Source organism: Lepisosteus platostomus, chromosome 21 (assembly GCF_059453375.1).
Source record: "Lepisosteus platostomus isolate fLepPlt1 chromosome 21, fLepPlt1.hap1, whole genome shotgun sequence".
In the NCBI taxonomy this organism is placed as follows: domain Eukaryota; kingdom Metazoa; phylum Chordata; class Actinopteri; order Semionotiformes; family Lepisosteidae; genus Lepisosteus; species Lepisosteus platostomus.
In genome coordinates this window covers 10,392,095-10,419,544 of record NC_142631.1, presented here as the reverse complement: position 1 = coordinate 10,419,544, position 27,450 = coordinate 10,392,095, and the positions used below count along the sequence as shown (strand labels likewise).

At 37.2% G+C, this 27,450-nt stretch overlaps 2 protein-coding genes across 4 annotated transcripts in view; one reads left to right on the top strand and one right to left on the bottom strand.

The window, feature by feature from the left end:
* garnl3 (GTPase activating Rap/RanGAP domain like 3) overlaps positions 1–27,450 on the top strand; it is a 141,063-nt gene that overhangs the window by 45,239 nt on the left and 68,374 nt on the right. For all 3 annotated transcript variants that reach the window (XM_088614920.1, XM_088614918.1, XM_088614919.1), the window contains exon 3: positions 24,985–25,059. In XM_088614920.1, coding sequence (XP_088471046.1) covers positions 24,985–25,059 — 75 coding nt within the window. The remainder of the gene's footprint in view (positions 1–24,984; positions 25,060–27,450) is intronic.
* ttll11 (tubulin tyrosine ligase-like family, member 11) overlaps positions 1–27,450 on the bottom strand; it is a 309,887-nt gene that overhangs the window by 235,835 nt on the left and 46,602 nt on the right. The gene's annotated exons all lie outside the window — the stretch shown is intronic.

Below are 27,450 nucleotides of genomic sequence, written 5' to 3'. Positions count from 1 at the left end.
ATGCATTTAAAGTAGAAACGCAACATCGTTGTAATTTTGCCCTTCGTTGCTCTGTTTTTTTTCAGATTGTTGTAGTGGTTAAGTCAGTGCTCCTTACAGACTTGTCTCATATCATTACAGTTCAGAAAGTGTTTCAGTAATGGTGTTAGTGACTTCTTGTTCTGGGTAACTAACAAAATTCTAACTAGATTTACAAATACAAAGTACACTGTACTATGTAAATTACAGTAATTATGCCTTTTAAATCTCAGATCGTAGTTGTGTGTTTATTGTTACAACAGTAGCCTTAACTGTAAGATTACGGTGTATTTTAAAATCCTATGTTGAGAGCTAAGAGCATATTCTGCAAATAAAATAAATATAATTAAAACTGAACTAGTAGAATAAATTATGATCACAATTAAAGTAATTAATCAACTAAAATTTGGAAATTGATTCTGTTTTGCATTACGTTCTGTGTGCAAGATATTTTTTAACTTTCAGTGTGATTTAATTAATTTTCAATCAATATTCAATTGATTTTTCAGACGACATAAGAGCTTTGTGTTGCAGCAGTCCAGAAATGAGTCTTGCATCATTTTTGAATTATTACAAGAGGCTTTGAGCACACAGTTGCAGATTATGCAAATTGGCAAGTTAACATTTGCAAGGGCACACTTAAATCCCTAAAGCACTAAATTATACAATTTTCTAGAAACAACTTAAATTTATTCAGTTTCTGTGTTTAAGCTTTGGACTTTGTTTGGCAGAGTGATAGCTTTAAGCAAGTTTTCGGTACTAACCAGTCTCCTCTGACACCTATACAGTTCAGTTGAAATTTATGAAGTACTTCTTTTAAATCTCTGTTTTGTATGTATGTTCACCTAACAATGTGTATGTGCCTTTAAATTAAAAGTGTCTGCTTGCATCATCATGTATCACACAGCTTGAAGCAGTTTTTTATTTCTACAATTTAATTATGCTATATTCTTATGCTTAAAAAGGAACTAGGTATGGGATGTATTAGTTTTGTGATACAGATGAATATTCCGCAAGAAAATTTGTATTGAAGGTGGTTACAACCAGGTAACTTTAAGATGAGTAAATATGAGTTGGCTGTACATAATGTGTATAATTCCTTACATTTAAAAAGTAATTTTATTCCAGTGTGCTTCATATATACAGTGCTGTGAAAAAGTACTGTAAGTACACCCCATGAAAAGGTGTGTTTTTCAACATATTTTCATGTATGGATATTTGATCTTCATTTCAATAATATTGATATATAAAGATGATCTAATTTAACAAATAACAATGAAAATTATTCTTCGCAATAATTTATACAACAAAAAAAAGTCAGAAATGCAATTGCCAGCTGTGGAAAAAATAAGTTCACCCCCCAGCTTCAATAGCTGGTGTTGCCCCCTTTGGGAGAAAACGTTTCTTGTTTTTCTTGTTTTTTCAAGCTGGCCAGACCCTGAGGCAGACAAGCAGCCCCAAACCATAATGCTGCCACCACCATGTTTTACAGTTGGCATGAGGTTCTTTTGGTCAAAGGCAGTCTGGCATTGTGGCCCAACAGCTCTACCTTTATCTCATCCACCCAGAGCACATGGTTCCAATAGCCCTGATCTTCACCTAGGTGTTGTCTGGCAAACTTTTTTGAGGGCAGAGGCTTCCTTCCTGACCTCGCATGTAGGGCAAAGTTGTGCAGTCTCTTTTGGGTGGTTGACTCATGCACTTTGTCATTGACTGAGGCAAGACTTGCCTGTAAATCCCTTGATGTTATCCTGGGGTTCTTGGAGACTTCCTGCAGCATCTTTCGGTCAGCTCTTGGGCTGAATTTGTTGGGACTAACTGGCCTGGATAGATTGCTAGTGGTGTGAAATTTTCTCCTTTTGTAGATGATCTTTCGGGCAGTGGAGTGATTGACTACAAATTGCTTGGAAATGGCTTTAAACTCTATTCCCAGACTCATAGGCATCGGCAACCTGAGGGGCCCCAGAGAGCTCTTTGATCTTGGCATGATGTAGCCCACACCTCAATTGCTAAGATCAAACCAGACCACGGCTTTCTCATGTTTATATAAGGCAGTGCCCTCCAAGTTACTCTCTAATGATGTTCTAATCATTTGCACCTGTTGTGGTGCACCTGATTCTAATTTCAGGCATTTCATGCAATGATCAAGGTAGGGGTGTACTAATTTTTTCCGCACAAGGAAATTGCATTTCTGTTGATTTAAATAGTACAAATGAGTGCACAATGTGATTTTTCAATGTTCTTTTTAAAAATTAGATCACCGTTATCTATCAGTATTGTTGAAATGACAATCAAATATCCTTTTGTCCAAAATGTACAAGAAGACGAACCTTTTTATGGGGTTTACTTACTTTTTCACACCACTAGGTGGGAATTGACTTCATCCATCACTGAAGTGCAGCCCTCACTTTGGAGACTTGTGGCAGGATGTATGATCCAGAAGCTCCACTACAAAGAAGATGAGATACTGTAGAGAAGTGAGAAACTGCTTTGCCTATTAAATTGGAAGGAAAATTCAGAGAGGCCATATGATGCAAGGCCAAAGTGAAATTAGCCAGTAAACTGGGGTTAGGAACTCTAGTCTGATCCACAGTACCATGGGTTCTTCAATGACCAAAGAATCAGGACCTTCTAAACATTCCATCAGAAGGATACCAGCCCCTACAGCACAGTGTCCCTGGTCACCAATACCAACGGGGCATTAGTTTGGAAATCTGGTCATGCATCCCAGTGCTGATAAAGCCCAGTTTTGATTAAGTTCTGAGATGTGATGAGATCATAATGCTGCGATTGTCCTTTTAACCACAGGATGTTGGCCTGGGTCTGAAAGCACAATAATTTAAAAGTGCAGAGCTTTTCAGGCCTGTTTCCTAGGGGTTAAGAGTGCCACCAAGTGAATATAAAGTCCCTTCTGTTTATCTTTTAAGAGACTTCAGATTTGATCAGTTTTCTCCCTGACTTTAATGATTTGTCCTAAAAAATCTGCCTTTACAGTAGTTACAATAGCTCTATTATGTAGCAGAAATAAAACAAGGTTAGGCATATGTGTATTTAGATAATTTTAGACTTTCATTTGCTTCTACAGGACACCCTTTTCTGAATCTTTATTGCCATCATTAGCCTTCGCAGCAACATGATTGCAGGACTCTTTTAAAATCAGGTCAGATTTGAAGGTAAGGTTATTATTTGTAGTTTTTCTACATCCAAAGCAACTCTGTCTTCAAAAGGTCACCGTAATGGTTATTTTAATGGTATGACCTTCTAGAAAGATATACCATAGCTTTGAAGTCAGGCTAAAAAAAAAACTTTAAGAGTTTTTAGTGACCTGTAATTCAGTACTTCTGCAGCAGATAACAGCTATATACAGTTAAATATCCAATTTTTCTGTGAAGAGTGTATGTTTTTATTATCATTTGGAAGAGGAGTGCATTTTACTGCATCTCTTAGCCTCGGTGCATATATTTGCTAAGTACAGTTACCCCAGAAAACATTAGCACAGGTGAGTAAATTTCCTGAAGTACAGCATTATTTTTTCTTTCTGTCCTTGTTCTTAGCTCAGCTCTCATGCTTGCAGACTGCATCTTTAATTTAAGTTTTTTTGTAGTTTATCTGCTGTTTTACAGTCCTCTTTTTGTGGTTCTGACATCTTCTGCTGCCTATTTCATTAATGTTGGCAAATTATGCAATATTTTTAACCATTCTTTTTGGAGAGCAGAGCTGTCTAATTCATCACTTCTTAAAAGCATACAGCCTGCGTGCTTTTCTGTGCACCTCTTTCATAAGCAAACGTCTGCTAATGACCAGTACTTTCAAAGATGTTCATGGCACACATAATGTCCAATTTTGCTACTTTTGTTGTTTTGTACAGGAAAGAAGCACAGGAATAATGAGAGTAGCATAAACACATCCAGCCTAAGTACAGAGAACTAATGTCCTGTTTTCTGATTGATTGTATTCAGAAACCCATGAGTCCTTGTTAGTGCATAGTCCACCTTATCAGTTGACAGATGAAATCAATTAAGTAACTAAAGTCACAACAATATTGATTTTTTTAAAAAAACAATATCATATTGCATCTACAAGTAAAAAAAGTACTTAAAGGCATTCCAGATTCACCCAATAATTTAAAAGAACGACCTACTTAAGCCCCACTTACGAGCAGAACTAAATAGGATAGAAAAGCAACACAGTATATTGCTGTATTTAAATTTGTACTATACCAGTCAAAGGTTTAAACTAATACCAGTTAAAGGTTTTCTTCATTGTAGCTTTTTAGAACAATTGTACACATTGTAAAAGCCAGAAAATAAGGTACTGTTTAAGAATACATTTTTATTTTTCATATTGGATTTTCAACACAATTAAACTAAACTACAATTATGGATGCATGACATTATAGTGAAGCAACTGCTGTTTTAAGTCTGAAAACATACTCTAGCACTTTGGCTTATTAAATCAGCCAGCAGCCAAATCAACCTGCAACTCACAACTGACAACCCACTGAAGCTCAGCAGGTGTGAGCCTGGTCAGTACCTGGATGGGAGACCTCTTGGGAAAAAGTAACCCTGCTGCTGGAAGAGGTGTTAGTGGGGCTAGTAGGGGGCGCTCACCCCGTGGTCTATGTGGGTCCTAATGCCCCAGTATAGTGACGGGGACATTATTCTGTAAAAAGGTGCTATCCTTCAGATGAGACGTAAAACCGGGGTCCTGACTCTCTGTGCTCATTAAAAATCCCAGGGCGTTTCTCGAAAAGAGTAGTTGTGTTACCCTGGCGTACTGGTAAAATTTCCCATTGGCCTTTACCAATCATGGCCTCCTAATAATCCCCATCTATGAATTGGCTTCATCACTCTGTTCTCCTCCCCACTGATAGCTGATGTGTGGAGAGCGGACTGGCGCACTATGGCTGCCATCGCATCATCCAGATGCATATTGGTGGGGGAAGGGAGTGGATTGTGGACTAACAGATACCTTCAAATCTATCAAAAGATACTGTCAATATTTTGCTTGCTATGTTCCCTTAATACTTTCTCAGACCATCATGCATATGGCTTTCAAACTTGTTTTAAGATAAAATAGTCTAAATTGAAGAGTCACGAGATTTTCAGCTACTATGATACCCTGAGTCGAAGCACATGCATGTAATCAGACATAGTGCAGTTTTTGTTTTTATTAAATTCTCTTTGTACTATGATCATGATTGCATGCTGCTGTGTTGATGCCCTGGGTGTATAATGGCCCATATATTTTAAATCCTCTTAAATTCCTCTTTCATTTAATCATGCACCTTGTGGCATGCACAAAATCTTGGCTCTTAACAGCAGTGATGCTTAAAGTGCAGGTTTTCATACTTAAAGAAATCTGCTATACAGGTTCACATTGTACCTACTGGATAAGAGGATAAGTTGATATCTGCATAACAAGGCTGTAGGAGCCAAACAAGCTTTTCCTTTTGTTTGACATGCCTTTTAACTGCCTTCTTCAGTTGCTCTCCAAACTTTTATATCGCTGCTGACCTAGTTTTAGAGTCTAGAAATTTTTTTCAACTTGTGTGACTATGCCTACATAAACACACACATTTGCAATGTACTGGAGCAACTTGAAGTTGGCGTTTATTCCACACTGAAAAGTAGAAAGAGAGAAGAAGAAATACCATTTTGACTGTGGGGACTTCTTTAATGTTTCCACAGCTGTCTGATGTATTGTCTACTTTTCAGCATGGAATTAACCTCTGCACGTTTCTTTGCAGGTTACACCCTAATGTAGCTACTGTACATGAACTTCTTAATACTAAAAACTGGCTTATAGATTACTTTATTAGATATTAGTATGCATTTCATCATCCATAAATTATAGGCATTAAAAGGCAACCAATCAGTATTGAAATTGATGTATGCATACTGTTTACGATGGAAGACATAAATGGTTAATGGAAATGGATTCGATACTATTACTGGGTTTAACAGATTAACCACTTAATCCAATTTAGGGTCTCAGGGGTGCCGGAGCCTATCCCAGCAAGCAACGGGTGACAGAATACACCCTGGATGAGACACACAGACAACAGACACATTTTTTTTTGTCAGAAATAACTAAGGCTGTAGTTCCACATTATCACGTGTTAAAGTAAAGCTTTGCTTGCTTTCCTTTGGTTACAGCCTCTTCTTTATTTCCATGATAATTCCTGATGTACTGTCCAGATAAAAGATGCTAACAATGGGTAATTTGTTTGTGGAGGTTGTTCACCACAAAGAGTATTGCTGCTATGCCATTCAATGTTATTAGTTGCTATGAAATTGCTCATGTTATTTTATTCCATTCTTTTCTGTTTATTATTCACACGGGGCACACTTCTTCCCACAGAAAAAGCAACAAAGGGTTGCAATCACATGTCGTATATTATCATTGTTTCCTATTTTTCAGTTACTGAGAGCAGTTTTACTGTATGTGCAATTATACAGTAGGGTTGTAACACAGAAGTGTTGTAACACAGAAAGGTAAATGTGGGACTGTTTAAAGACAAAACTAACTCTTCCCTATATCCGGACCTCCTGAACGCTATAGAAGAATGTAGAGGACATTAACAGGTGATCCTTATATACTGTACCAAGGTTAACACAGTATTTACCATAATTGAACCATACATTAAGGTTATGTAACTTGAATGTACTGTATGTGTCTCTGGATTCGGGGTCCTTCTTGGTGGAGTTTTGTATGTTTGCCCCACACGTTTCCTCTGGCTTCTCCAGCAGTTCAAGGCCTTGTTGCTATTATTTAACTGTGTCTCTAAATTGTCCCTGTGTATGTACAGTATGTGTGAGTGCGTGTACAAACTGTGGATGTGAGTGTGTTTTCCCATGCCTCTAGTCCAAGGTGTATTTCTGCCTTGCACCCTGTGCTTCCAGAATAAGTTCTGAGATGCTGCCGCATTTACCAGGAATATCTAGCAATGATGGATGGTTGCATAGAAGTGCTTTTTTTACCATTTCCAGACAGAGCAATACTATTTTATTGATGTTAGTAAGTATACATTTTGGTTCCATTTTATTACAGTTTGCTTACAGACACAGTTTCTGATTCATAAGTTCTCAATGCATCTTTCTCCATTATTTTGTATTCAAAGATGTTTGTGGCATTATATATGAATATGACATACATAGCATATAAGGAAAGCAACAGAAATGTTTCAGATTCCCATGTGAAGTATACATCTCACATGCAAGCCCGTTGTCATGTAATTACTGACATCAATCATTTCTCAGTCATGGGGCGATTTAATATCACCTTCTCTTCCTTTCCAATGGATTTGTTGCTATTAGCACATGCAGCGTATCAGCCATGGTGTGAATGAAATTGGAGTCCAGGCTTTCATTAGAAATACCAACCAGGTGGCAACATGTACGGATGTTTTTTTTCCCTCAATTATTTGATGCTTTAAGCATTTGCTGTTAAAGATGCAAACGAAAGTAATATGAACTTGGGGTTCATTCGATAGAGGCGCTGTACATATACAGTAACTGAAGCTTTTTTCAAAGGCAGAATAGTTTGACATTGTTCACTGGAGCTACAAATGAAGACGAAAAGTAATACTGGAAACAGTCGTCAGGTTACCTTACTGTTCTCTTGGAAGAGGATTCTCCAGGAAGGAAATATTGGCAGCAGCTATATCACCCTGCAACTCACAACTGGCAATCCACTAAAGCTCAGCAAGTATGAGTCTGATCTGTACCTGGATGGGAGACCTCCTGGGAAAAACTAAGGTTGCTGCTGGAAGAGGTGTTAGTGGGTCCAGCAGGGGCACTCACCCTGCAGTCTTTGTGGGCCCTAATGCTCCAGTATAGTGACGGGGACACTATACTGTAAAAAGGCGCTGTCCTTCGAATGAGATGTAAAACCAAGATCCTGACTCCCCGTAATGATTAAAAATCCCAGGGCGTTTCTTGAAAAATGGGGTGTTGTCCCTATTACCTGTACAGCGCTTTGAGTGGAATGTCCTGAAAAGCACTCTATATGTGTAAGCAATTATTATTAAATATTGATGGTCCCATATGTCACAGATGGAAACTTAGGTTTTGGTTTGATTTACCACTATACTACATAACTATGAATAAGAACATATTGTTATATGCAGTTATACAGTATAGCAAATATCGTTAAAAACTATGCTACTATATATGTACAGTATATAATACATACACATATGCTACTGTATATAACTCTAACCCTGTGTTCATCCTGAAAAGTATTCTGTATGTACAGGCAATTCTAGAGCATTCTACTGGCTGTGCTGTATTGACTTTATATCTTCCCAGTAGGGCTACATTAGTGAAGAAGAAGAATGGTTTCTTCCCCACCTTCATAACCTCATATACAGCCTACTGACATTTTATAAATGAGGGGAATTAACCAGCCTGTCAGTGTTCCCCTGGGCCAGCCCTACACCAGCTCTGTTAAAGGGGGATTCCAGTTTGTTGTCCAATAAACCACCACAGTTCAAAGACTAAGAGCAGTCAGATTACACTACTAATGGTTTAGCTTGATCACAGGCTTTATGAATGGATCAAACAATATTTTAATTGATACAAGATTTGAAACCAAATGAGATAAAACACGGATAACAGCAACTCTACAAAGTAAAAATGTCAGTTAACCAGATTTTTCCTTATACATATTCCAGTAGTAATTCCAATTGTTTTTGAGGTTTAATTTACTTGCTGAGAAATGAGCAACACCGGAATGAAGAAGTGTAAAATATGACATAGATACATTTTTAAATGGAAAGAGCAGAAGGTACTATACAGTATGTGCTCTATGCTGAAATACAGTATGTGTGTTTTAGTGTTTATTTCTGGATTTGTCATTTTGGCAGAAATACACAGTACACATCTAATCTGGGATTCTGTTGTAGGGTGTGTTATGCCTGATGGCTCTTTCCAATTTTTTACTACCCTCTAAATGTTGTAACACAGAGAACTCATTAAACAGTAAGCATTCATTTTATTACAGTATATAAGGAAGTGAAGCTGGTATGGATATCCACCCATGTCGGTCATAAATATTTAGTAATAGAGCATAATACCACAGTGTCTTTCAAGTATTGAAACAGCAAAATCAAAATTCTTACTTTTTCTTTATGGCCTTTAATTCTTTCTTTAATTTCTATTTGTAATCATAAGATCAGTATGAATGATAACTACAATATAAGTGTGATTCCATGCATAACTCTGATCATATTCTGTGTTCACCCCAGTGCTTTCAATTGACTATAAGAATTGGGACACACTTTTAGTAAATTGTGGTGTAAATATCAGTATTTGGTTGTACATCCCTTTGAGGCAATAACAGAATGAACAGTTCACCAAACTGTGTGCAATCATTTGAGATGCATTTAGTATATCATAACCTCATGTCAAAATTCGGGTTACGGGCAGGCATTTGATTAAATTTATCGCAAATACATAATTAACATTGTAAACCAAGAACACAGTGGGTCAAATGTCTTGAAATGATACCTTTGCTTAAAATTGAATATCCGTAGCAATCTATGAGAAGAAGCAAGGGGAAAAAAAAGCTTGGGGTCAGAGCGCAGGGTCAGCCATTTACTGTATACAGCGCCCCTGGAGCAGTTGGTGTTAAGGGCCTTGCTCAGAGGCCCAATGGAGTAGGATTCCTCTACTGGCCAGGGGATTTGAACCGGCAACCTTCAAGCCACAGGCACAGATCCTTAGCCACAGTCCCAGAGTGTAGTGCGTATTTAGGACCCTATGCAGACTGTAAAATCCGGAAGAGACTGAAGAAGGGCAACAGGGAAACACAACAGGATCAGGACGGGATGATGGACAGGGGGGCGTGATAGCAGTGTTTCCAGTGCTCGGGGTGCGTGGCACAGGTGAACATGTCCAACACAACCCGAAAGGGGAAACCAGGAAGCAGTCCAAAAGTCGGGGAGATCCATCCAAAGAGAGATTGGAATGGGGGCGAGGAATCAGGAACACGGAAGTAAAAACATAACGGGAGCTGGGTGCTCCGAGCCTCAGACCCAGATGGTCAGGAAGCCGGGGAATCAGACCCGCCCTCGGGCTACCCGCGAGCCCGGGGAATAGGCAAGCCTTGTGGCGTCCATCTTCCAATACTGAGCCTAGAGCTTAGGAAGCGCATTACTTATATAGTGACAGATAAAAGAAGAAACAGGTGCTCGTAAAAATGGAACTAATAATAAAAGGTCGGAGAGCCCTCTAGAGGAGGGATGATGACCGTGACAGAGACTTCAAGCAACAATTAGGAATTCTAATTTAGGTGGGTATAAATGGAATTGAAAATCAGGCATGGGTACATAAGTCCAGAGTACATTGTAGCAAGTGTAACAATACCAATCATCCCTTCAAGCAGAAAAGGCAAGAACAACTGGGGGTGAAATGGCCATCAAGGTTCTAAAAGAGAGAACGATCAGGTCTGAAATGAAACCTCCTTTATCCTAGACTCTACTCAGTAATGTGATTGCTCCACAATTAGTGGATTTAGAACTACAATATTTCAGGTTTATGGGTGCTTGTAAGGAAAAATAAACATGGAAGAGGTGTTAGTGGGGCCAGCAGGGGGCGCTCACCCTGTGGTCCATGTGGGTCCTAATGCCCCAGTATAGTGACGGGGACACTATACTGTAAACAGGTACCGTCCTTCGGATGAGACGTAAAACCGAGGTCCTGACTCTCTGTGGTCATTAAAAATCCCAGGGCGTTTCTCGAAAAGAGTAGGGGTGTAACCCCGGCGTCCTGGCCAAATTTCCCATTGGCCCTTACCAATCATGGCCGCCTAATAATCCCCCTCTCTGAACTGGCTTCAATACTCTGCTCTCCTTCCCACTGATGGCTGATGTGTGGTGAGTGTTCTGGCGCACTATGGCTGCCGTCGCATCATCCAGGTGGATGCTGCACATTGGTGGTGGTGGAGGGGAGTCCCCATTACCTGTAAAGCGCTTTGAGTGGAGTGTCCAGAAAAGCGCTATATAAGTGCAAGCAATTATTATTATTATTATTATTATTATTATTATTATTATTATGATGTATCTGAGGTTTACCAGGCTCTGCAACACACGGAACAAAAATGGATTCTCTTCAGTTTTTTTTGGTATCTGTACAGCACATGTATCGTAATGCATTATTTGAACTGTATTTAAATGTGACTGTTGTGAACTGTACCTTTAGACTATGTTTGTAATGGGCCAGTAGTTGTGTGCCATCTAAGCGAGAAAAGTGTCATCTGTATAATAATGTATATATAACCCATCTATTAGTTATAGTTATATTAATTGAGTTCTATTTTGTTAAATATCCCAGTATACTGCAACAAGAGTAACTTGATGTACTTGATGCAAGCTAACATTTCACAAAACACTGGAGATAAAGTCTGGTAAATATGTACGAAGAAATACCACTTTCCACCTGAAGAATGTAGAATGAAGAGTGTACTGTATGTACACTGCAGAAACATTATGTAGTTAGATTGCATTTTATTGTACTCAAAAGTGAAAACAACCACAACCACGTCTATGCTGGAACTTCCTAGTATAGTACTTCCTAGAATAATTTAGTTTACCATAAAACCTCTTACTTCTAATTTAAGAAACTAACCACAGGATATAAGTGTTTCCAGATTTGCAGCTTGGTTTATGTTTTGTTTAAATAAAAGTCTCCAGAGTATTTTTAATTCAGATTCATTTTTAGGTCAGATAATTTTTTTCTTTATCTGAAATATATATAACATGTATATTTAAGCAAATTGCAAAAATTTGTATTTTACATACATCCGAAATAAGCAATGACTTTCTCATGATAATCATATAAGAAGCCAGCAGCTATATCACAACTGGCAGCCCACTGAAGCTCAATAGGTCTGAGCCTGGTCAGTACCTAGATGGGAGACCTCCTGGGAAAGATAAGGTTGCTGCTGGAAGAGGGGTTAATGGGGCCAGTAGGGGGCGCTTACCCTGAGGTCTGTGTGGGTCCTAATCCCAGGACCTGGGCCTAGACGGGGACATTATATTGTAATGAGATGTAAAACTGAGGTCCTGACTCTCTGTGGTCATTAAAAATCCCAGAGTGTTCCTCAAAAAGAGTAGGAGTGTAACCCCGGCGTCCTGGCCAAACTTCCCATTGGCCCTTATCAATCATGGCCTCCTAATAATCCCCATCTATGAATTGGCTTCATTACTCTGCTCTCCTCACCACTGATAGCTGATGTGTGGTGAGTGTTCTGGCGCACTATGGCTGCCGTCACATCATCCAGGTAGATGCTGCACATTGGTGGTGGAGGAGGGGAGTCCCCATTACCTGTAAAGCGCTTTGAGTGGAGTGTCCAGAAAAGCGCTATATTAGTGTAAGCAATTAATTAATGAATTGGCCTTTTCTAATCATGGCCTCCTAATAATTCCCATCAATAAATTGGCTTCATCACTGTTATTATAAGTACATTCAATTGTATTTGACTATATAAATCTGAGTACAATGTGCTACCACAAAGCTACTACTTATAAAAAGCATACAGTGTACAGTAACTTAATCAAAAATTAATGCACTTCACTACAGTAGTGTCTGAAAATTGATCATTTTTTAGCTGTGGGTGAAAGCTAGAATAAAGACCTTCTCTCAAAACAAAAGTTATTTCCACCTTCTTCAAAATTCAGAAAAACCTGTTTATGGTTTGTTTTTTCCATCATACAGTACAGTCTTAATTTGGCTGTATGCGTTTCATCCCGAAGCAGAAATAGGCCATTACTCAAGCAGAGAACTGTACAAGCATCTAGAAAACACCCAAAGCTAATGCTTTTCTTCGGGTGTTTGCTATGGTTCACATTTTGAACCATCTGCTGCTCACTGGTGGTGGTGGAGGGGAGTCCCCATTACCTGTAAAGCACTTTGAGTGGAGTGTCCAGAAAAGCGCTATATACTGTAAGTGTAAGCAATTATTATTATAGTTAAATTATTTGTTTTCATATACAGAATAACTTTATATACTGTATGTAAATGCAAATAAGCAGCAGTATATCGTTAAACACAAAACAGTTTGGGGATGGAAACCTCATTTAAAACCTACTTATCATACATTTGTGTTTTTGAGAATTGGTTTTTGCCACTGTTATTGATACAGCCCAAAAAAAACCTCCGATGATATTGTGAAACGGACAATCCGATGGCAAAAAAATAGCATTTGCAGGAGAGTATCATTTTCAGTAGTGAATTTTCATGCATTGCATGACATTTTATCTTTTTCTTCCAATGGGAGCACTAAAGATACAAGTTTTATTGGTTTTAGATTGGCGCCCAGCTGAAGCTTGTCCTTTAATTCTGTGGGTATAAGATTCCCTAGCATGATATTTACTTTTGCCTTCTGAAGACAGCGTCATTCGAGAACACAGCCCAAACCCCACTAGCAAAGGAATAAATTATTTAATGTTTACTGCTTTACCTTTCTTTCCAAGGCAAACTCGACACCTGTTTGTTGTTACAGAGGCTTCTGTGTGGCAGGTTGATAACTGGTGGAAAAGGATCTAGCTTAGATGCTTTTGAATGATCTGCTGGTATAGATTTTTGTGCCCACAAGAATTCCAACAATAGCAGATTATTGAAGCCTGTGTCAGTCTTAATGAAAAGCATCATTATTTTGTTAAATTCAATATTAATAATAAGTTAAATATTCTCATATTTTCTGTTGATTTGAAGTGTGATCTAATGGACGTTCTGAGTGTCTCATTAAACTAGTTATAAAAACTCAGTTACTGTACATCTTTAGTAGTGTCTTTGTACTATTGGTCTGTATACTCTTTAACAACTGGTGGAATCACAATGGTTAAATGAGTAAAACAGAAAAACAAGTACTGTTTGGCACAATCTCATCAGACTCAGCCAAAGTGAGATAGTTAAACAATAAAAAGGTCACTTCGGTCAAAAAGCAGCTATTAGTATTCATCAAATTGTCAGAATATCCGAACAGGATACAAAAATAATCAATATTTTTAATGTCACAAGCTGTGTGTGTAAAGGTTGTTTTCACATTATGCTTTTTCAGGTGTACATTGTGTGGCTGTGGCTCTTAAGCAAAATACTGTGCAGTTTTGGGTCATATACTACCTGTTCCCTTTTTCTCTATTATACTAATTTAAAAATAGGAATTACTTATAGTACATAGTTTCCTCCACTATGGTTAGCGTTTCCTTGCAATATAGAATTATGCTAGTTATCATCATTTAACTGTAAATGCAATGGTAGTCATATGTTTTTTCACTGAATTTAACATCCTTTGTTTACTATACTGAAACACAGAAGTAACATATTTTTGGAAGCTGAAATGTCAGGATTTGAATGATCATTACCTTCCAGTTATCAAATGTGGATCCGAACTGCCTCTCTTTCTGAACAACTATATTGAATATTGTATGAAATCTATGCTTTGCCTTTTCATTAATAATGGAGATAAGACCAATTATGAACTAACCATCATTTATACATCAGGGCATTTAAAGGAACAATCTGTATGAATTTCCTTGCTCAGAGCTACAGTACAACATCAGCAAGACTGCAGGGATTTAAATTATTATTAATACAGTATAAGTGTACCAATATACAGTAGTTTACTAATACTATATTACTAATGAGTACAGTACTACAGTAATTATTGCCAATTGTTACTTTGACAATGGCCAACAAAAACACACAACATACACAAAATACACAATTTCTCAAAGGAAGACAGATATTAAGTAATTTCTCATTTTTGTTTCCATTACAAGAGTAACTGTTACTGAAAACACAACAAAACTAATTTAAAAATTGCATGAACAGCTTGAACACTACTGCACAGTAACTAAGGTACATTATAAAGTCTTTAGATGTTCATACTGCACTGGAGATGATCTTGTGGCTAAAGAGCAAGACATATATCAAAGTATTCTGTAAAGTTACAATTATGTTATCGATTTATAAGCAGTTTAGCACAAGGTTACTGTTCCAAAACAACATCATATACAGTAGCTAAGTCATCAGTTGTACTGTACATACGTTGTAGTCATCAGGTCCCGATCTAATAGAAATTCTTTGGACTTACAGTATATGAAAAACGTTGTGATCAGGCACTGCGTATCCAGTCTGTCTAAGGTGAAGTATATAAACGAATCTTCAACAAAATAGACCACATGAAAATCATCATATACAGTATGTCTGAAAAGTGATAGAAAAGCAGCAAAAGGTAAACAATATCATTTCAAAATCTACTTTAAAGCATATCATATTATTAATACAGTTTTTTAATTGTTTTCTCACCTCTTTTCTCACTATTTTTATTGATTTAAAATACTACTGTAGGTCAGCACTATGTCCATACAATTCCAGTTTTAGGAGTGGATCTCCCCTGGCAACAATCTATTCCTTTATACATAATATAGTAACTATCTAGAAATACTTGTGTATTGAAAGAAACATTTCTGTGCTTTTTCTAGGGATTTCACATTATATTTGTAGAAAGTATTGTATTAGAATCTAGATCTAGTATCAATTATAATTAGATCTTTATTCCCTTTTGGAATGTCTTTGGTTTCTTGACTAAATTCAGTTTTATTTAACAATATATTACAGTACAGAAACTGGATGTAAAACAGACCTACCGTATGAATCCTATGACATAATTTTTCATGTTTGTGGTTTGTTTTTTTAAAGGTGTTCAGTTGTACGGTAGCCCCACAGTTTTAAAAATGCTGCATTTGTTTTCAGACTTGTTCCATCAATACAATCACAAACATAAAAATGAGAAATAACTGACCCAAATTCAAGACACTAAAATTATCTGTTGTCCACTGAAAGTAGGCACTGCTAATGAAAAAACACTCATGAAGCAAATCCTTATCATTGTATTATATTATTGAGGAAAGGAACTGACATCTTGTCTGCTTCCTTTGTAAGTCTTCGTTTGTTTGATATGGAGGTAGCTGAACGTGTTGAAGGAGTAGGCAAGGGGTGTTTTGTTTCTGCTTACTTCATGTCCATTTCATATTCTACGATGACTGAAAATGTCTTAGGAAAAAGTCGTATTCATGCAGTATTTTCACATTTGCATTTTTTCTTGTTCTTTTCTGTCAGTACACTTAGATGAGTCTAGACTACCTGATGTTTGGACACATTAATAATAATCATAATAATAATCATAATAATAATCATAATAATTCCTTATACTTACAGTACTGTATATGGCACTTTTCTGAACACTCCACTCAAAGCACTTTACAGGTAATGGGGACTCCCCTTCACCACCACCAGTGTACAGCTCTCACATTAGATTCAAATGAAGTACTATAGCACCTACTTTGTTAAAGAAGAAAGGTGTTGGAATAGCTTATTTAAGAATAAATCTTTATGAAAGTAATAAAAATACCAATGAAGTAACCAAATACTTTGGATGTAAGATATGGATGTTTAAATTAAACTTTTCTTGACATATTAACAAATGATTTTCAAGGATTTGAACTCCAGGTAAAAGTTTCAAAATCTTTCTAATTTTGACACAGCCATTGCATAAGATACAGGTGCAAAACTAACAAGAGATTAAGCATATGGTGATCACCGAGTGGTCAGCAAAGGTTCATTCTAGCTCAGGATGAGACGTAGTCTTTGCATTTTTGGGTCAAATCCTTGGCAACCCCATGAAGCTAAGCAGGTGTGAGCCTGGTCAGTACCTGGATGGGAGACCTCCTGGGAAAGGTAAGGTTGCTACTTGAAGACGTATTAGTGAGGCCGGTAGGGGACACTGTCCCTGCGAACTATGTGGGTCCTAATGCCCCAGTATAGTGACGGGGACACTATACTCTAAAAAGGCACCATCCTTTGGATGAGACGTAAAACTGAGCTCCTGATTCTCTGTGCTCATTAAAATTCCCACAGAGAGTAGGGGAGTAACTCCGGCATCTTTGCCAAATTTCCCCCTGGCCTTTACCAATCATGGCCTCCTAATAATCCCCAACTATGAACTGGCTTTATCACACTGTTCTCCTCCCCACTGAGCTGGTGAAAGTACTGGTGCACTATGGCTGCTGTCGCATCATCCAGGTGGATGCTACACATTGGTGGTGGTGGAGGGGAATCCCCATTACCTGTAAAGCAATATGTAAGTGTAAAGAATTATTATTATTATTATATCATTATCATTATTAATAGAATGTTAGAAGGATTTTCTAAGTGGTAGCTCACTATGGGACAGTTCATACTATGGCTGGGTGAGTCAGCTGGGGTGTCTACAGCAGTCACAGTGACTCCTGGGGGCTCTCATGGGAGCATAGCAGGTTGTGCTGTTCTCCCAGTCTATGTAAATTACCTAGTAGGCCACCTAGTTATTCAACTGTGGACTCTTTTCAAAGGAGTTGTCTGTCAGCATTGAACAGAATGATGTACCCAGAGAAAAAAGCATATATTAAATACTTGCACAGTCTCAATAATTTGCTAATTAGCATCTTGTTGAGAGTTCTAGGGAAGAGATTTATTGAAACCCGATACCATTGTGCTTCCCCAAGTCATTCAACACTGAATTCTTTTTGGAGCCATTCTGAAAGAATAGGCAAAGTGCAGCAAAATACTGGAAGCAGAGAACAACAAAGAATGACAGGATCTTAACTAGCTGCAAACCTTACAAGAAATAAAACCAATTTGAACTACAGTACATTGTTACTTTAATTATCTTTTAAAGTAGTTTAATAGCTAATAAATACAAGATGGTTTCAATCAGAAGCAAGGTCATTTGCTGCCTCTGTATTCCGTCCTTCAGATGAGACGTAAAACCGAGGTCCTGACTCTCTGTGGTCATTAAAAATCCCAGGGCGTTTCTTGAAAAGAGTAGGGGTGTAACCCCGGCATCCTGGCCAAATTTCCCATTGGCCCTTACCAATCATGCCCTCCTAATAATCCCCCTCTATGAATTGGCTACATAACTCTGCTCTCCTCCCCACTGATAGCTGATGTGTGGTGAGCGTTCTGGCGCACTATGGCTGCCGTCACATCATCCAGGTGGGGCTGCACATTGGTGGTGGTGGAGGGGAGTCTCCATTACCTGTAAAGCGCTTTGAGTGGAGTGTCCAAAAAAGCGCTATATAAGTGTAAGCAATTATTATTATTATTATTATTATTATTATAACCTACTGGCTGCATACAGGCTTAAAGATGAACGCACACCCGTTTTAAATTTTAACAAAGTCACTTATATTCACTTCCAATATTTTGAACGCATTTCATAAATTGCTGTAAGGGCTGGAGAATCGAAGGAATTCATGATCATCCAGGTGGATGCTGCACATTGGTGGTGGTGGAGGGGAGTCCCCATTACCTGTAAAGCGCTTTGAGTGGAGTGTCCAGAAAAGCGCTATATAAGTATAAGCAATTATTATTATTATTATTATTATTATTATTATTATGATGGGTGCACTGTCTTCTCCTTAGTAATCCATGGATTTAGTAGCATGAGGCTAACAAGTAGAACATTTTTTTCTGGTAGCATACAAAGGGAATGGTCCGCAGAGGACACTGATTCAGAAGGTCACGTTATTTCTCCATTCCCCAGGAACTCAACCCTGGTTCAATATCTCACAAGCTGTTACTTCTCAACCACAGTGCATATAAAAGCAGAGCAGATGCCGAAGTCATTTTTATTGGCATTATACAGTATACCGATCAGTGGCTTCTGGGTGTTGCCTGTTAGATTGTGTTTTTATATAGATATCCTCTGTGTTTCTTATTCCTGTCCAAAATCATGCCTGTGAAATTGTAATTTCGAAGAAATGTCATCGCCTGATGCATGTGTGTGCTCATTCCCTCACCAAACACTGTAAAATGTTCAGAAAGGAAACTACAATAGAGTGCAAACAGAGTTTACTGTAGAAAATATTAATCTTCTAAAGCTATGGATCTTATTGGAAGAGCTAAGCCTAGCAACACAGCCTCCCTGCTCTATCCAACTCATATCCTTCAGGTTTATTAGATATTTTATTCCCTAGAAATGTTGGTGGCTATTAGGATGCCTAGGGGGTGAAAAATAGCTTCCTGTCATAAAGTCCTCAAAGCTTATGCCGAAAATGTCCCTGGGGATTGTAACCTTTCTTGCTGAGGCTCAGTTTCTGTTTACACTACTGCAGTTTAAAGGTGAGTGGTCTTTCCAGGCTGAGCTGCTACTCTGCAAACACTTCGTTTAAGAGATTGACAAGAAGGATATTTGATGAGCCCAGTTTACTTAAAGTGTTATATGTCAGCCTGTCATCCTCTATGCAATTAGTATTCAGTGGACACAGTTTCAGATTTTGTAGATACTGTTAATGTATATTGGTTCTGGGGGTTCACATGTCTGTGTTGACTTCAATGTGATGGAATACCTGCAAACTGTTTGGATAATTGAAATCCTTCTTGGTTGACTGTAGAGTTGATGGCTTATTAAGAGCATATTTCAGTGCAAAAGTCTAATTAGTAGCTACATAGGGTCATACCAAGTGATCTTATTCTCTGATTCTGTGTGAACAAATTTAATTGGGACAGCCAATTTTTCCAGTTCGTTGTTGACCACAGTTGCGGTTTAGATGTATCTCTCAAAAAAAAAAAACTAAACAATTTATTCTCTAACATTCCATCTTTGCACTCTACTTTATGTGTCTAATGCTTTCTAAATGTTTCCTCTTGAATTCTAATTGGATTTTCTTTTTTTCTTTTTGTCTCTGAAACAGAGCGCTCTGAATGAAATCACATCACTTTCTGGCAGCGTGCAATAATAGTATTAGCCACAGTTTCTGTCGGAAGAGTGCTGGAGTGATGCCACTACAGGCCATGAAATGTCACAATAAAATAAGACAAACTGGGCATTCAGCAGAGTGCAATTTGAGTACAAACGTAGTTATTGGCTGCATGGTAGTCAAAAGCTATACATCATACCAGAAAGTGGTATACTGACTTATGTAATTAAGGAGCTAAAATAAAACAAAAACTGGCCATTGCTCTCTTTTAAAAGTTTCCCAGTGCTTCAGTTTATTACTCCCAAAAGGACGATTGTTTGCTATTGGAAATGGTAACCTGTTTAGAAAATGCTTTCAGAAAATGACAGCGGTGCAGCTTAGGCTAATAAAATAACGCACCAGAATGCTTGTAACCCTCTAATTAGCCACAACCTTTAAGAAATGCACATTGTGGTAAAGCTCATACATATTTATACAATTTAATAAAACCCAGAGCAAGTTTTTTTGGTTTCCCATAGTACTTTCTTCTGTTGATCCCAGAGTTCCTTCAAACCTTCTACTTTACTAAATGGCTAATACACAAAATGAGGTTTACAAAATGAAACGATCTCATCTGAAGAGCTGAAGGTGTCTTAGCATACAAATGGGATACTGAATAACCTAGAGAGCCAGTGATTGGTGAGAATTTGAAATTGTCCTTCTCCTGAATTTTAGTTATGAAGTGAAACAACAGTCTCAGATTAGGATATAAATTAATAGGATGCATTCAGAGGCCACTTAAATCTTGGAGACTGCCTGTTTCTAAAATGGAGTGTTGTCTTCTTCAGAAAGTGCGTCAGTTCATTTTCACATTTATTGGTATACCACTGGACTCTGATTTTGGTGACATTTGTTTTTTGCCAAACACTTGGAAGTACTCAGCAGAAGCTGTTCTTGTTTAGGAGTTAATCTGCTGTAGGAGCTGTATCTACCATTTTGGAAGTAAAACATTTTAGTTATTCTTTTTTTTTTACTACTCATCTATGAGTACAGTCACACTACATGAGATTTTGACAGAAAAAAATAATCTTTGCCTAAAATGAAGTTGGAAGTTAGTCCATAGTAAGTAGCTTTATGGAACAGTTATGATGTTTAACTCTATGTCACTGTATCTAGCAAGCATATTAAATGGATGGTAGTGTTTTGCATTTTGAAAAAATAAAGTATTTTTTTAATAGACATGTAGCTTTTTGACAAATATTTTGGTAATTACGATTCTTCTCGGGCATCTGGAATCTTTGCCTCAAAATGTCTCTAATCATTATTTTGAGATAAACATCCACAACAGTTTCAGGAACAAAAAAAAAGAAAATGAAAAAAAAAGAAATATGAAATCACACATTAATATATAATAAGATAGAGATCTAATTGTAATTACCTTGGTTTTGTCATTTACTTGCCAGAAGTAATCTACTAAGGCTGATGACTTTTACATTTAGGCATTTTGTATCTCAATTATGACAATTTAACATGTTTTTAGATTTAACTGACCTGAACCAAAAAGGTTAATTTAATGATGTATAAAAAAATCTCCTAATCCTACGTAGCCTCATATCAGATATTTGCAGTGTCACACTGTGTGGAACTGACATTTTTAAATCTAACATGTTCGGGTGAAAAGATACACTCTCTGTGTTGCACACAGTGTTCCAGATGAACATTAAGACTAAGTGGGGCACCAAATAGTTGTCTAATTTGTGTGCTGGGTTACTAGGCATATGTCGCTTCAAAGAAGCATGGAACATACTGTATAAAGACACATTGCTCATAATGTGTAAAACCTAATTGTAGGACAAGATAGGTTGGATATTAAATCATTTGGCGGTATGAATTTAAGATTAAACAAATTCTCTAATGACAGTTTTAAAAAATAAAAACAAAAAAAAACAAAGATATTTCTGTTTGACTTCTCACTTAAGTCTATTTTGGAGCACTTTCAAAGGAATGTATTTTCTGTTTTCTCAGTTATTGAAAATGAAGTCAGTTTCAGCTTTCCTTCATTTTAGTAAAAACCCATTCACTGCGCTAATAAAGAACACAGTCCCGAGTCTGTGTAGCAGTCACGTACAGCTGGAGATCTGTGCTTTACTGGTGCAGTCTGCAGTGCTAATACACAGCAGTTCATTCACAGCATGCTTCTGCCTCCTCTCGACTGGCTGCTTCAAGGTGTAGGCCCTACCTGCTGTAATTTTCTTTACCAGACACTTAGCCTTTTTCCCCCCTCACTCAAAACCTTCACTGCTCTGTCTTCTCCCCTTACTGCTGTTAACGTTTAGTAATGTGGAGTTTGGTACCAGCAGTGTTTGGCATATAGCATCATTTGGCTGCTGTGAAATTAAACTCAGGAAATGAGAAAAGCTGTTGTATCGGGTGTTGCTAAGCAACTGGTATTGTGTTGCTCTGATGGATTATGTCTTCACTTTGTGAATACGTACTGTTGAAAATGAGAGATTCGGTGCTGAAGGCTGGTGACATCTGTGTTGTTGACACTTTTAGAGGCCCTTTGGAAATAAAGCTAGTCTTTTCTCACTTGCTTTAAAACCATATCTCAGACACAAAAGACCTGATTCATACAAATTATGTACTCTACATATATCATTGACCAAACATATTTCAAATCCAATATTTGATTGTGGATTTCTGCTTAACATGTTTATTACAAAGCATTGTTCTACAAGCATCCCTGGCTCTGTATAAACAGATGTTATTTCATCAAAAGGAATTATGAAACACGATGAAAATACACGGAACAGGTCAGGTTTAAGATGAAGTTTTCTTTCATTTTTTCTTGTGGCTCATCCTTTTGTAGAAATTGATTGATGTCTCCCATTTTTATAGTCTGTTTTTTGATAGTTGCTTTTGTTACAATGCTGGGAAAACCCACTTCCACTTCAACATTCAATTTATGTAAAATGATGGTTTTGTGGATACAATCTGAAAATATAAACATGCATATTTAAAGGTATTTACAGACCATTTTGAAAAGAGCAATCTGAGATTCCAGAGCAGCACAACAGATCACACACATTTTGCAGGTATGTAGATTTAATTGAAGAAAACATATAGTATTATACAGAATAGCAGTGAAAACAACCAGGGGGAGCTATGAAAATTAGTGTCCACACAAAGCCTTACACTGGAAATGGATGATCTGTCAAGATATATACCGCACTGCTTTTGAACATTTACACAGCTCTGCACGTATGGCACAATATTGAATTTGTGAGATAGAAGGGAATGATAACTTTAAAATAACTCTTCTTCAAAGAGCTTCAGGACATACTAAGTAACCAAATCTGTTATATGTATACAGTATAAATATATACATGCGTACTGTATATACCACATGTACTGTACTGTGCATGCATTGCATTTTCATAATAATCTTTACACTTCTAGAGTGCTTTTCTGGACCCTTCACTCAAAGCACCTTACGGGTAATAGGGGTGTGTAGCCCCCACCTGGAAGATGTGACTGCAGTCAAAGTGCACTAGTACACTCACCACATACCAGTTATCACTAGGCAGGAGAACACAGTGATGAAGCCAGTTTATAGATTATTAGGAGGCCATGATTGGTAAAGGACTGGGGGGAACTTTTAGTGCTACACATGACATACACTCCTTACACTTCACGCCACCAGAGTCTTAGACAGGCATGTTAACTGGCAGGAAGCCATTCTGCTATAAAAAACGTTAATGATGGAAAAACTAGCAACACACTTGTTAATATTTTAAAAATCACACCCGAAGAAGGCTCCACAGCCGAAACGTTGTGTTTTCTTTCTTTTATTTTCAGCATGGAATAAACCTATTACTTATTCCTTGGCAGCCTACGCATGCTGTTGCAGTTACCCACCTGAACTAAAAAAATATGTGTGAGGTAAAAAAGTAACACACGTACTGTATGTACTGTAGCATCAGATGTATTGTAAAGAGAAACGTCCAATGCAATACACTTTCTGAATTTCATTAATCAGATACCCGATAAACTGGATTTCTGAAGCCAGCATGATAGCCAACATACAGCTCACAGAGTTGCTCACACAGGTGTTTTTGCAAAACTAAAAGCCCCAGTTCAAATTTACAATATCCCAAACAGTACCACCAAACCCAGTCAAGCACTCCTTTACTGAAACCTTTTTGCAACAGCAGACTCACATATCAGACATATTCAGTTGGAATAACATCTCATATCCAGAACATACTCGTGCGTATTCAAGAGATCAGTTGACACTATTTGTTGACACCATTTGTCCAATATGTATTGCATTGATTTCATTAGTTGTTTTCAGTGGGATAGCATAAGTGAATATCTGTAGCTTTTCAGATCCTAGTTTTATTTGTGTCATTTCATTCAGCATTCATGAATGCTCTGTGTTCCTGAGCAGAGGGTGGCATCGTTCACGTTTCTACAAAAGCAAACTAGTGTAACTTCTAGTAAATTATTTCTTTTTCAAAGTGTCTGTGCATGTACTGGGCCTGAAGTTTGCGTTTTGTGTGGGCTTTTTCCCCCTCTTTTAAGGAGAAAGTAGGCTTCGAATACATTTCGTGACTCGGCGCTCTGTAATCACATAGAACATAGGTAGCAAGAATAAGGGAGGAGTAGTGGTCCAAAATTGAAGGTTGTGGGTAAAACCCTGCTCTACTCTTGAGCAAGAGAAGTTCCCCAGTATTCCTGTAGCAGAATACCCAGCTGTATAAATGGGTGTAAATGTACTTTAATTAGTTATGGATTAAAGGGTCAGCCAAATACATACATATATATTAGAATGTATACAGTATACTTGGTTTAATGTAACAGATACTTCTCTCATTCAAACAGGGTCTGTTTTTGACAGGGCCTAACCTTCAGGCTTTCAATCTTGCACAGTTCAGATCTAACATTTCTGTGCTATATGTTCAGAACATTTAATCTTATTACGGGTTTACTTTTTGTGCTCGAATGTACTGTGTACTTCCTGTGTCTGTTTGAAAATGTCCTAACTTAAAGATTTCTTTCTATAGTAATTGCATTAATATTTAATAATTAACTAATAGCTTGATTTGTCAAAGACAGTTAAGATCACTTCAGTTAAATTCATTTAGCAAGTGAATTCCTTGACAATGCTGCTGAACAATTTTTTCGAAGAGGTGGTTAAACTGTTCTGATATTATGTCCTTCTTGTTTTCCCATCTCAGCTGATTTCCAGTGACGCAGATGGAGCTATACAAAGAGCTGGGAGATTCCGTGTGGAAAATGGATCTTCTGATGAGGTCAGTGTAGAAATACCACAAAATAAAAACAGTGCATGTCTTGTTGTTTGGCCTTGCATACTGCACAAGATCTGATGCACATATGTATTTATGAAGGATTTAATTTTTTATCATATGCACATACAGTATACACATACAGTACTTCTGAATTATGTAGGAACATTTGATCTGAAATGAGAAGACAGTGCTTGGATAACACTAAATGTGATACATGAGCTACAATAAAAGATAGGATTGAAATGGCACAGTGACGTTTTATAACATCTAAATGTGTGGATACAATACTTTATGCTGTCATTCCATTTGGATTTTACTAACTTTTAGGAGTTATATGGCTTTGATGTCATATTCATATTTCATATTCAGAATTTGAAATCTAGGACATCACCATTTTCACATCAACAAATGAGACATTCAAATGAAAAACAATACTCTTGCTAAAGATAGTTGCTTTGCATTACTGTTTATAAACATTAATACGTGCTACTGTATGCACATTACACTTTTCAGCATGTGAGATGCAGGAGGTAATAAAAATATTTATCTGTTATGTGAAACAATCTATATTCTCAACAGTTTCCAGTTTCATTAGTTGTCTTTTAAGAAATGACAGTTATTTACCAACAGTCACTTCAATGCAAAATGTCTTTTCTCATTCATTAAAGGTTAACTGGTTCACTACATCATCTTTAAAGCTTAGAAGCATTAGTCCATGTTCAATGATTATTTATAGAGCATACAGCCCCAAGAATTTCAATCCATTAACAAACTACACAGTGCATCAATAACCAAAAAATATCACCCTTAAAAAAGAAAAATATAATTCCAGAACTGTGAATGATCATTTTTCTTTTTGACTACATTGAACAGTCATTTTTTTCTGTGCAGTTTCTTGACTTACTGTATATCATACCCATCTTTCAGAGTCTTTTTAACTTCTTCCTTTTTGGTTTTTATTTCAACTGGATTTTCAATGAATGCTTTGAAAACTGAAAGTAATGTATTCCATACGTTGTATATTTAATTTTTTTTGTTCCAGATCTTCAGCATGTTTGCTCTTAAAAATAAATCATGCTGAAAGTCATTTCTGATTCCTGTTGCAGGGGGTTCACGTGTCATTTGGGACTTTAGACTTGACAAAAGTGACTTGAATATAACGTTGTCAAGTGCACAATATTTGAATCCTAGTTAAAACATCAGGGTTGTTGACTTGTGACTTGAGTCAAATATTTTTGACTTGAGACTTGAATTATATCTTGGCAGTTGTGTCTCTAGACTTTACATGAGACTTGAAAAATGACTGCTTGTAAACATGCCGCGGAGAAAAGTGCTTTGTTTTGAGTGAGATACTGTGGAATAGCTTTACAGAATGTTGCAGTGGTACCACTGAAGGTCTTTCTCTGACAAACCCTTTTCATCTGCACTTTGATCATCTGAACAACTGCTCTTGTCCCTGTAAGATGACAACATCAAACACTTGGAAATAAAAGAATGCCAGACAACAAAACAGATTAATGTGAGAAGACTCTCTTCACTTCCACCCTCTTTTTATCTGATGCACAGGTGCAACAGTGGCTTTTTTTTTTTGCTTTTCGACTGGAAAATAAGGATAGCAAGCTTTGTACACATCAATATTTAAAAAATGTTTTTCAAAACTGTTACATTTGAAGTTTGTGGGCTAGCTAATTAAGATTTGTTCTTTTCATTTTAATGCGCTGTATTTTTTAGCAATTTGTGAGATTAGACAAATGGGTCTTGAATGTGTTTTTAGTGTGAAGACTGTTGGTTCTCACTTTATTTTAAAACGGATTCTGTTAACATGAGAATGTGGCAAGCCTTAGTAGGAGAACATAATGTTGTTTTTAGCACATTCTCTCTGGTAACTTCTTTGCAATCTCAACAATTACACACTGAATGTACACTGCAGAAATCTTCAGCCACTTCCTCTGCTGATGACTTGATAAGGATCTTAGCAGTTCATTGCAGACACACCCTATAATAAATGTATAGCCTTCTCCCATTTCTCTATACCATAATACAGTATGTTTAAGTATAATCAACAAACTACCTGGCAAGTAGAGGTATAAAGAGTGGTATATTTGTTCAGAAAAGAGGGAGTAGGCTTATTTACAATGTTGAGTGTAAGCATGCACAGTCTACCATCTTTGCTATTCAAAAGGCTGTCATTTTCATCTATTGTATGTTGTTTCCAGTTCTGAAACACCTGTACTCTTTGCAAAATCACTTCCAATTTTCACTTGTGCAAAGATCAATAGCTGTGCTATTAGCAGAAGTACAATGCCCATTGTTTCATCGGGTGTTTAAATAAGATTTAAAGTTTTAAGCCACAGAATGTAGATGGGAGTGTAAGAAAACCTCATACTTGTATAA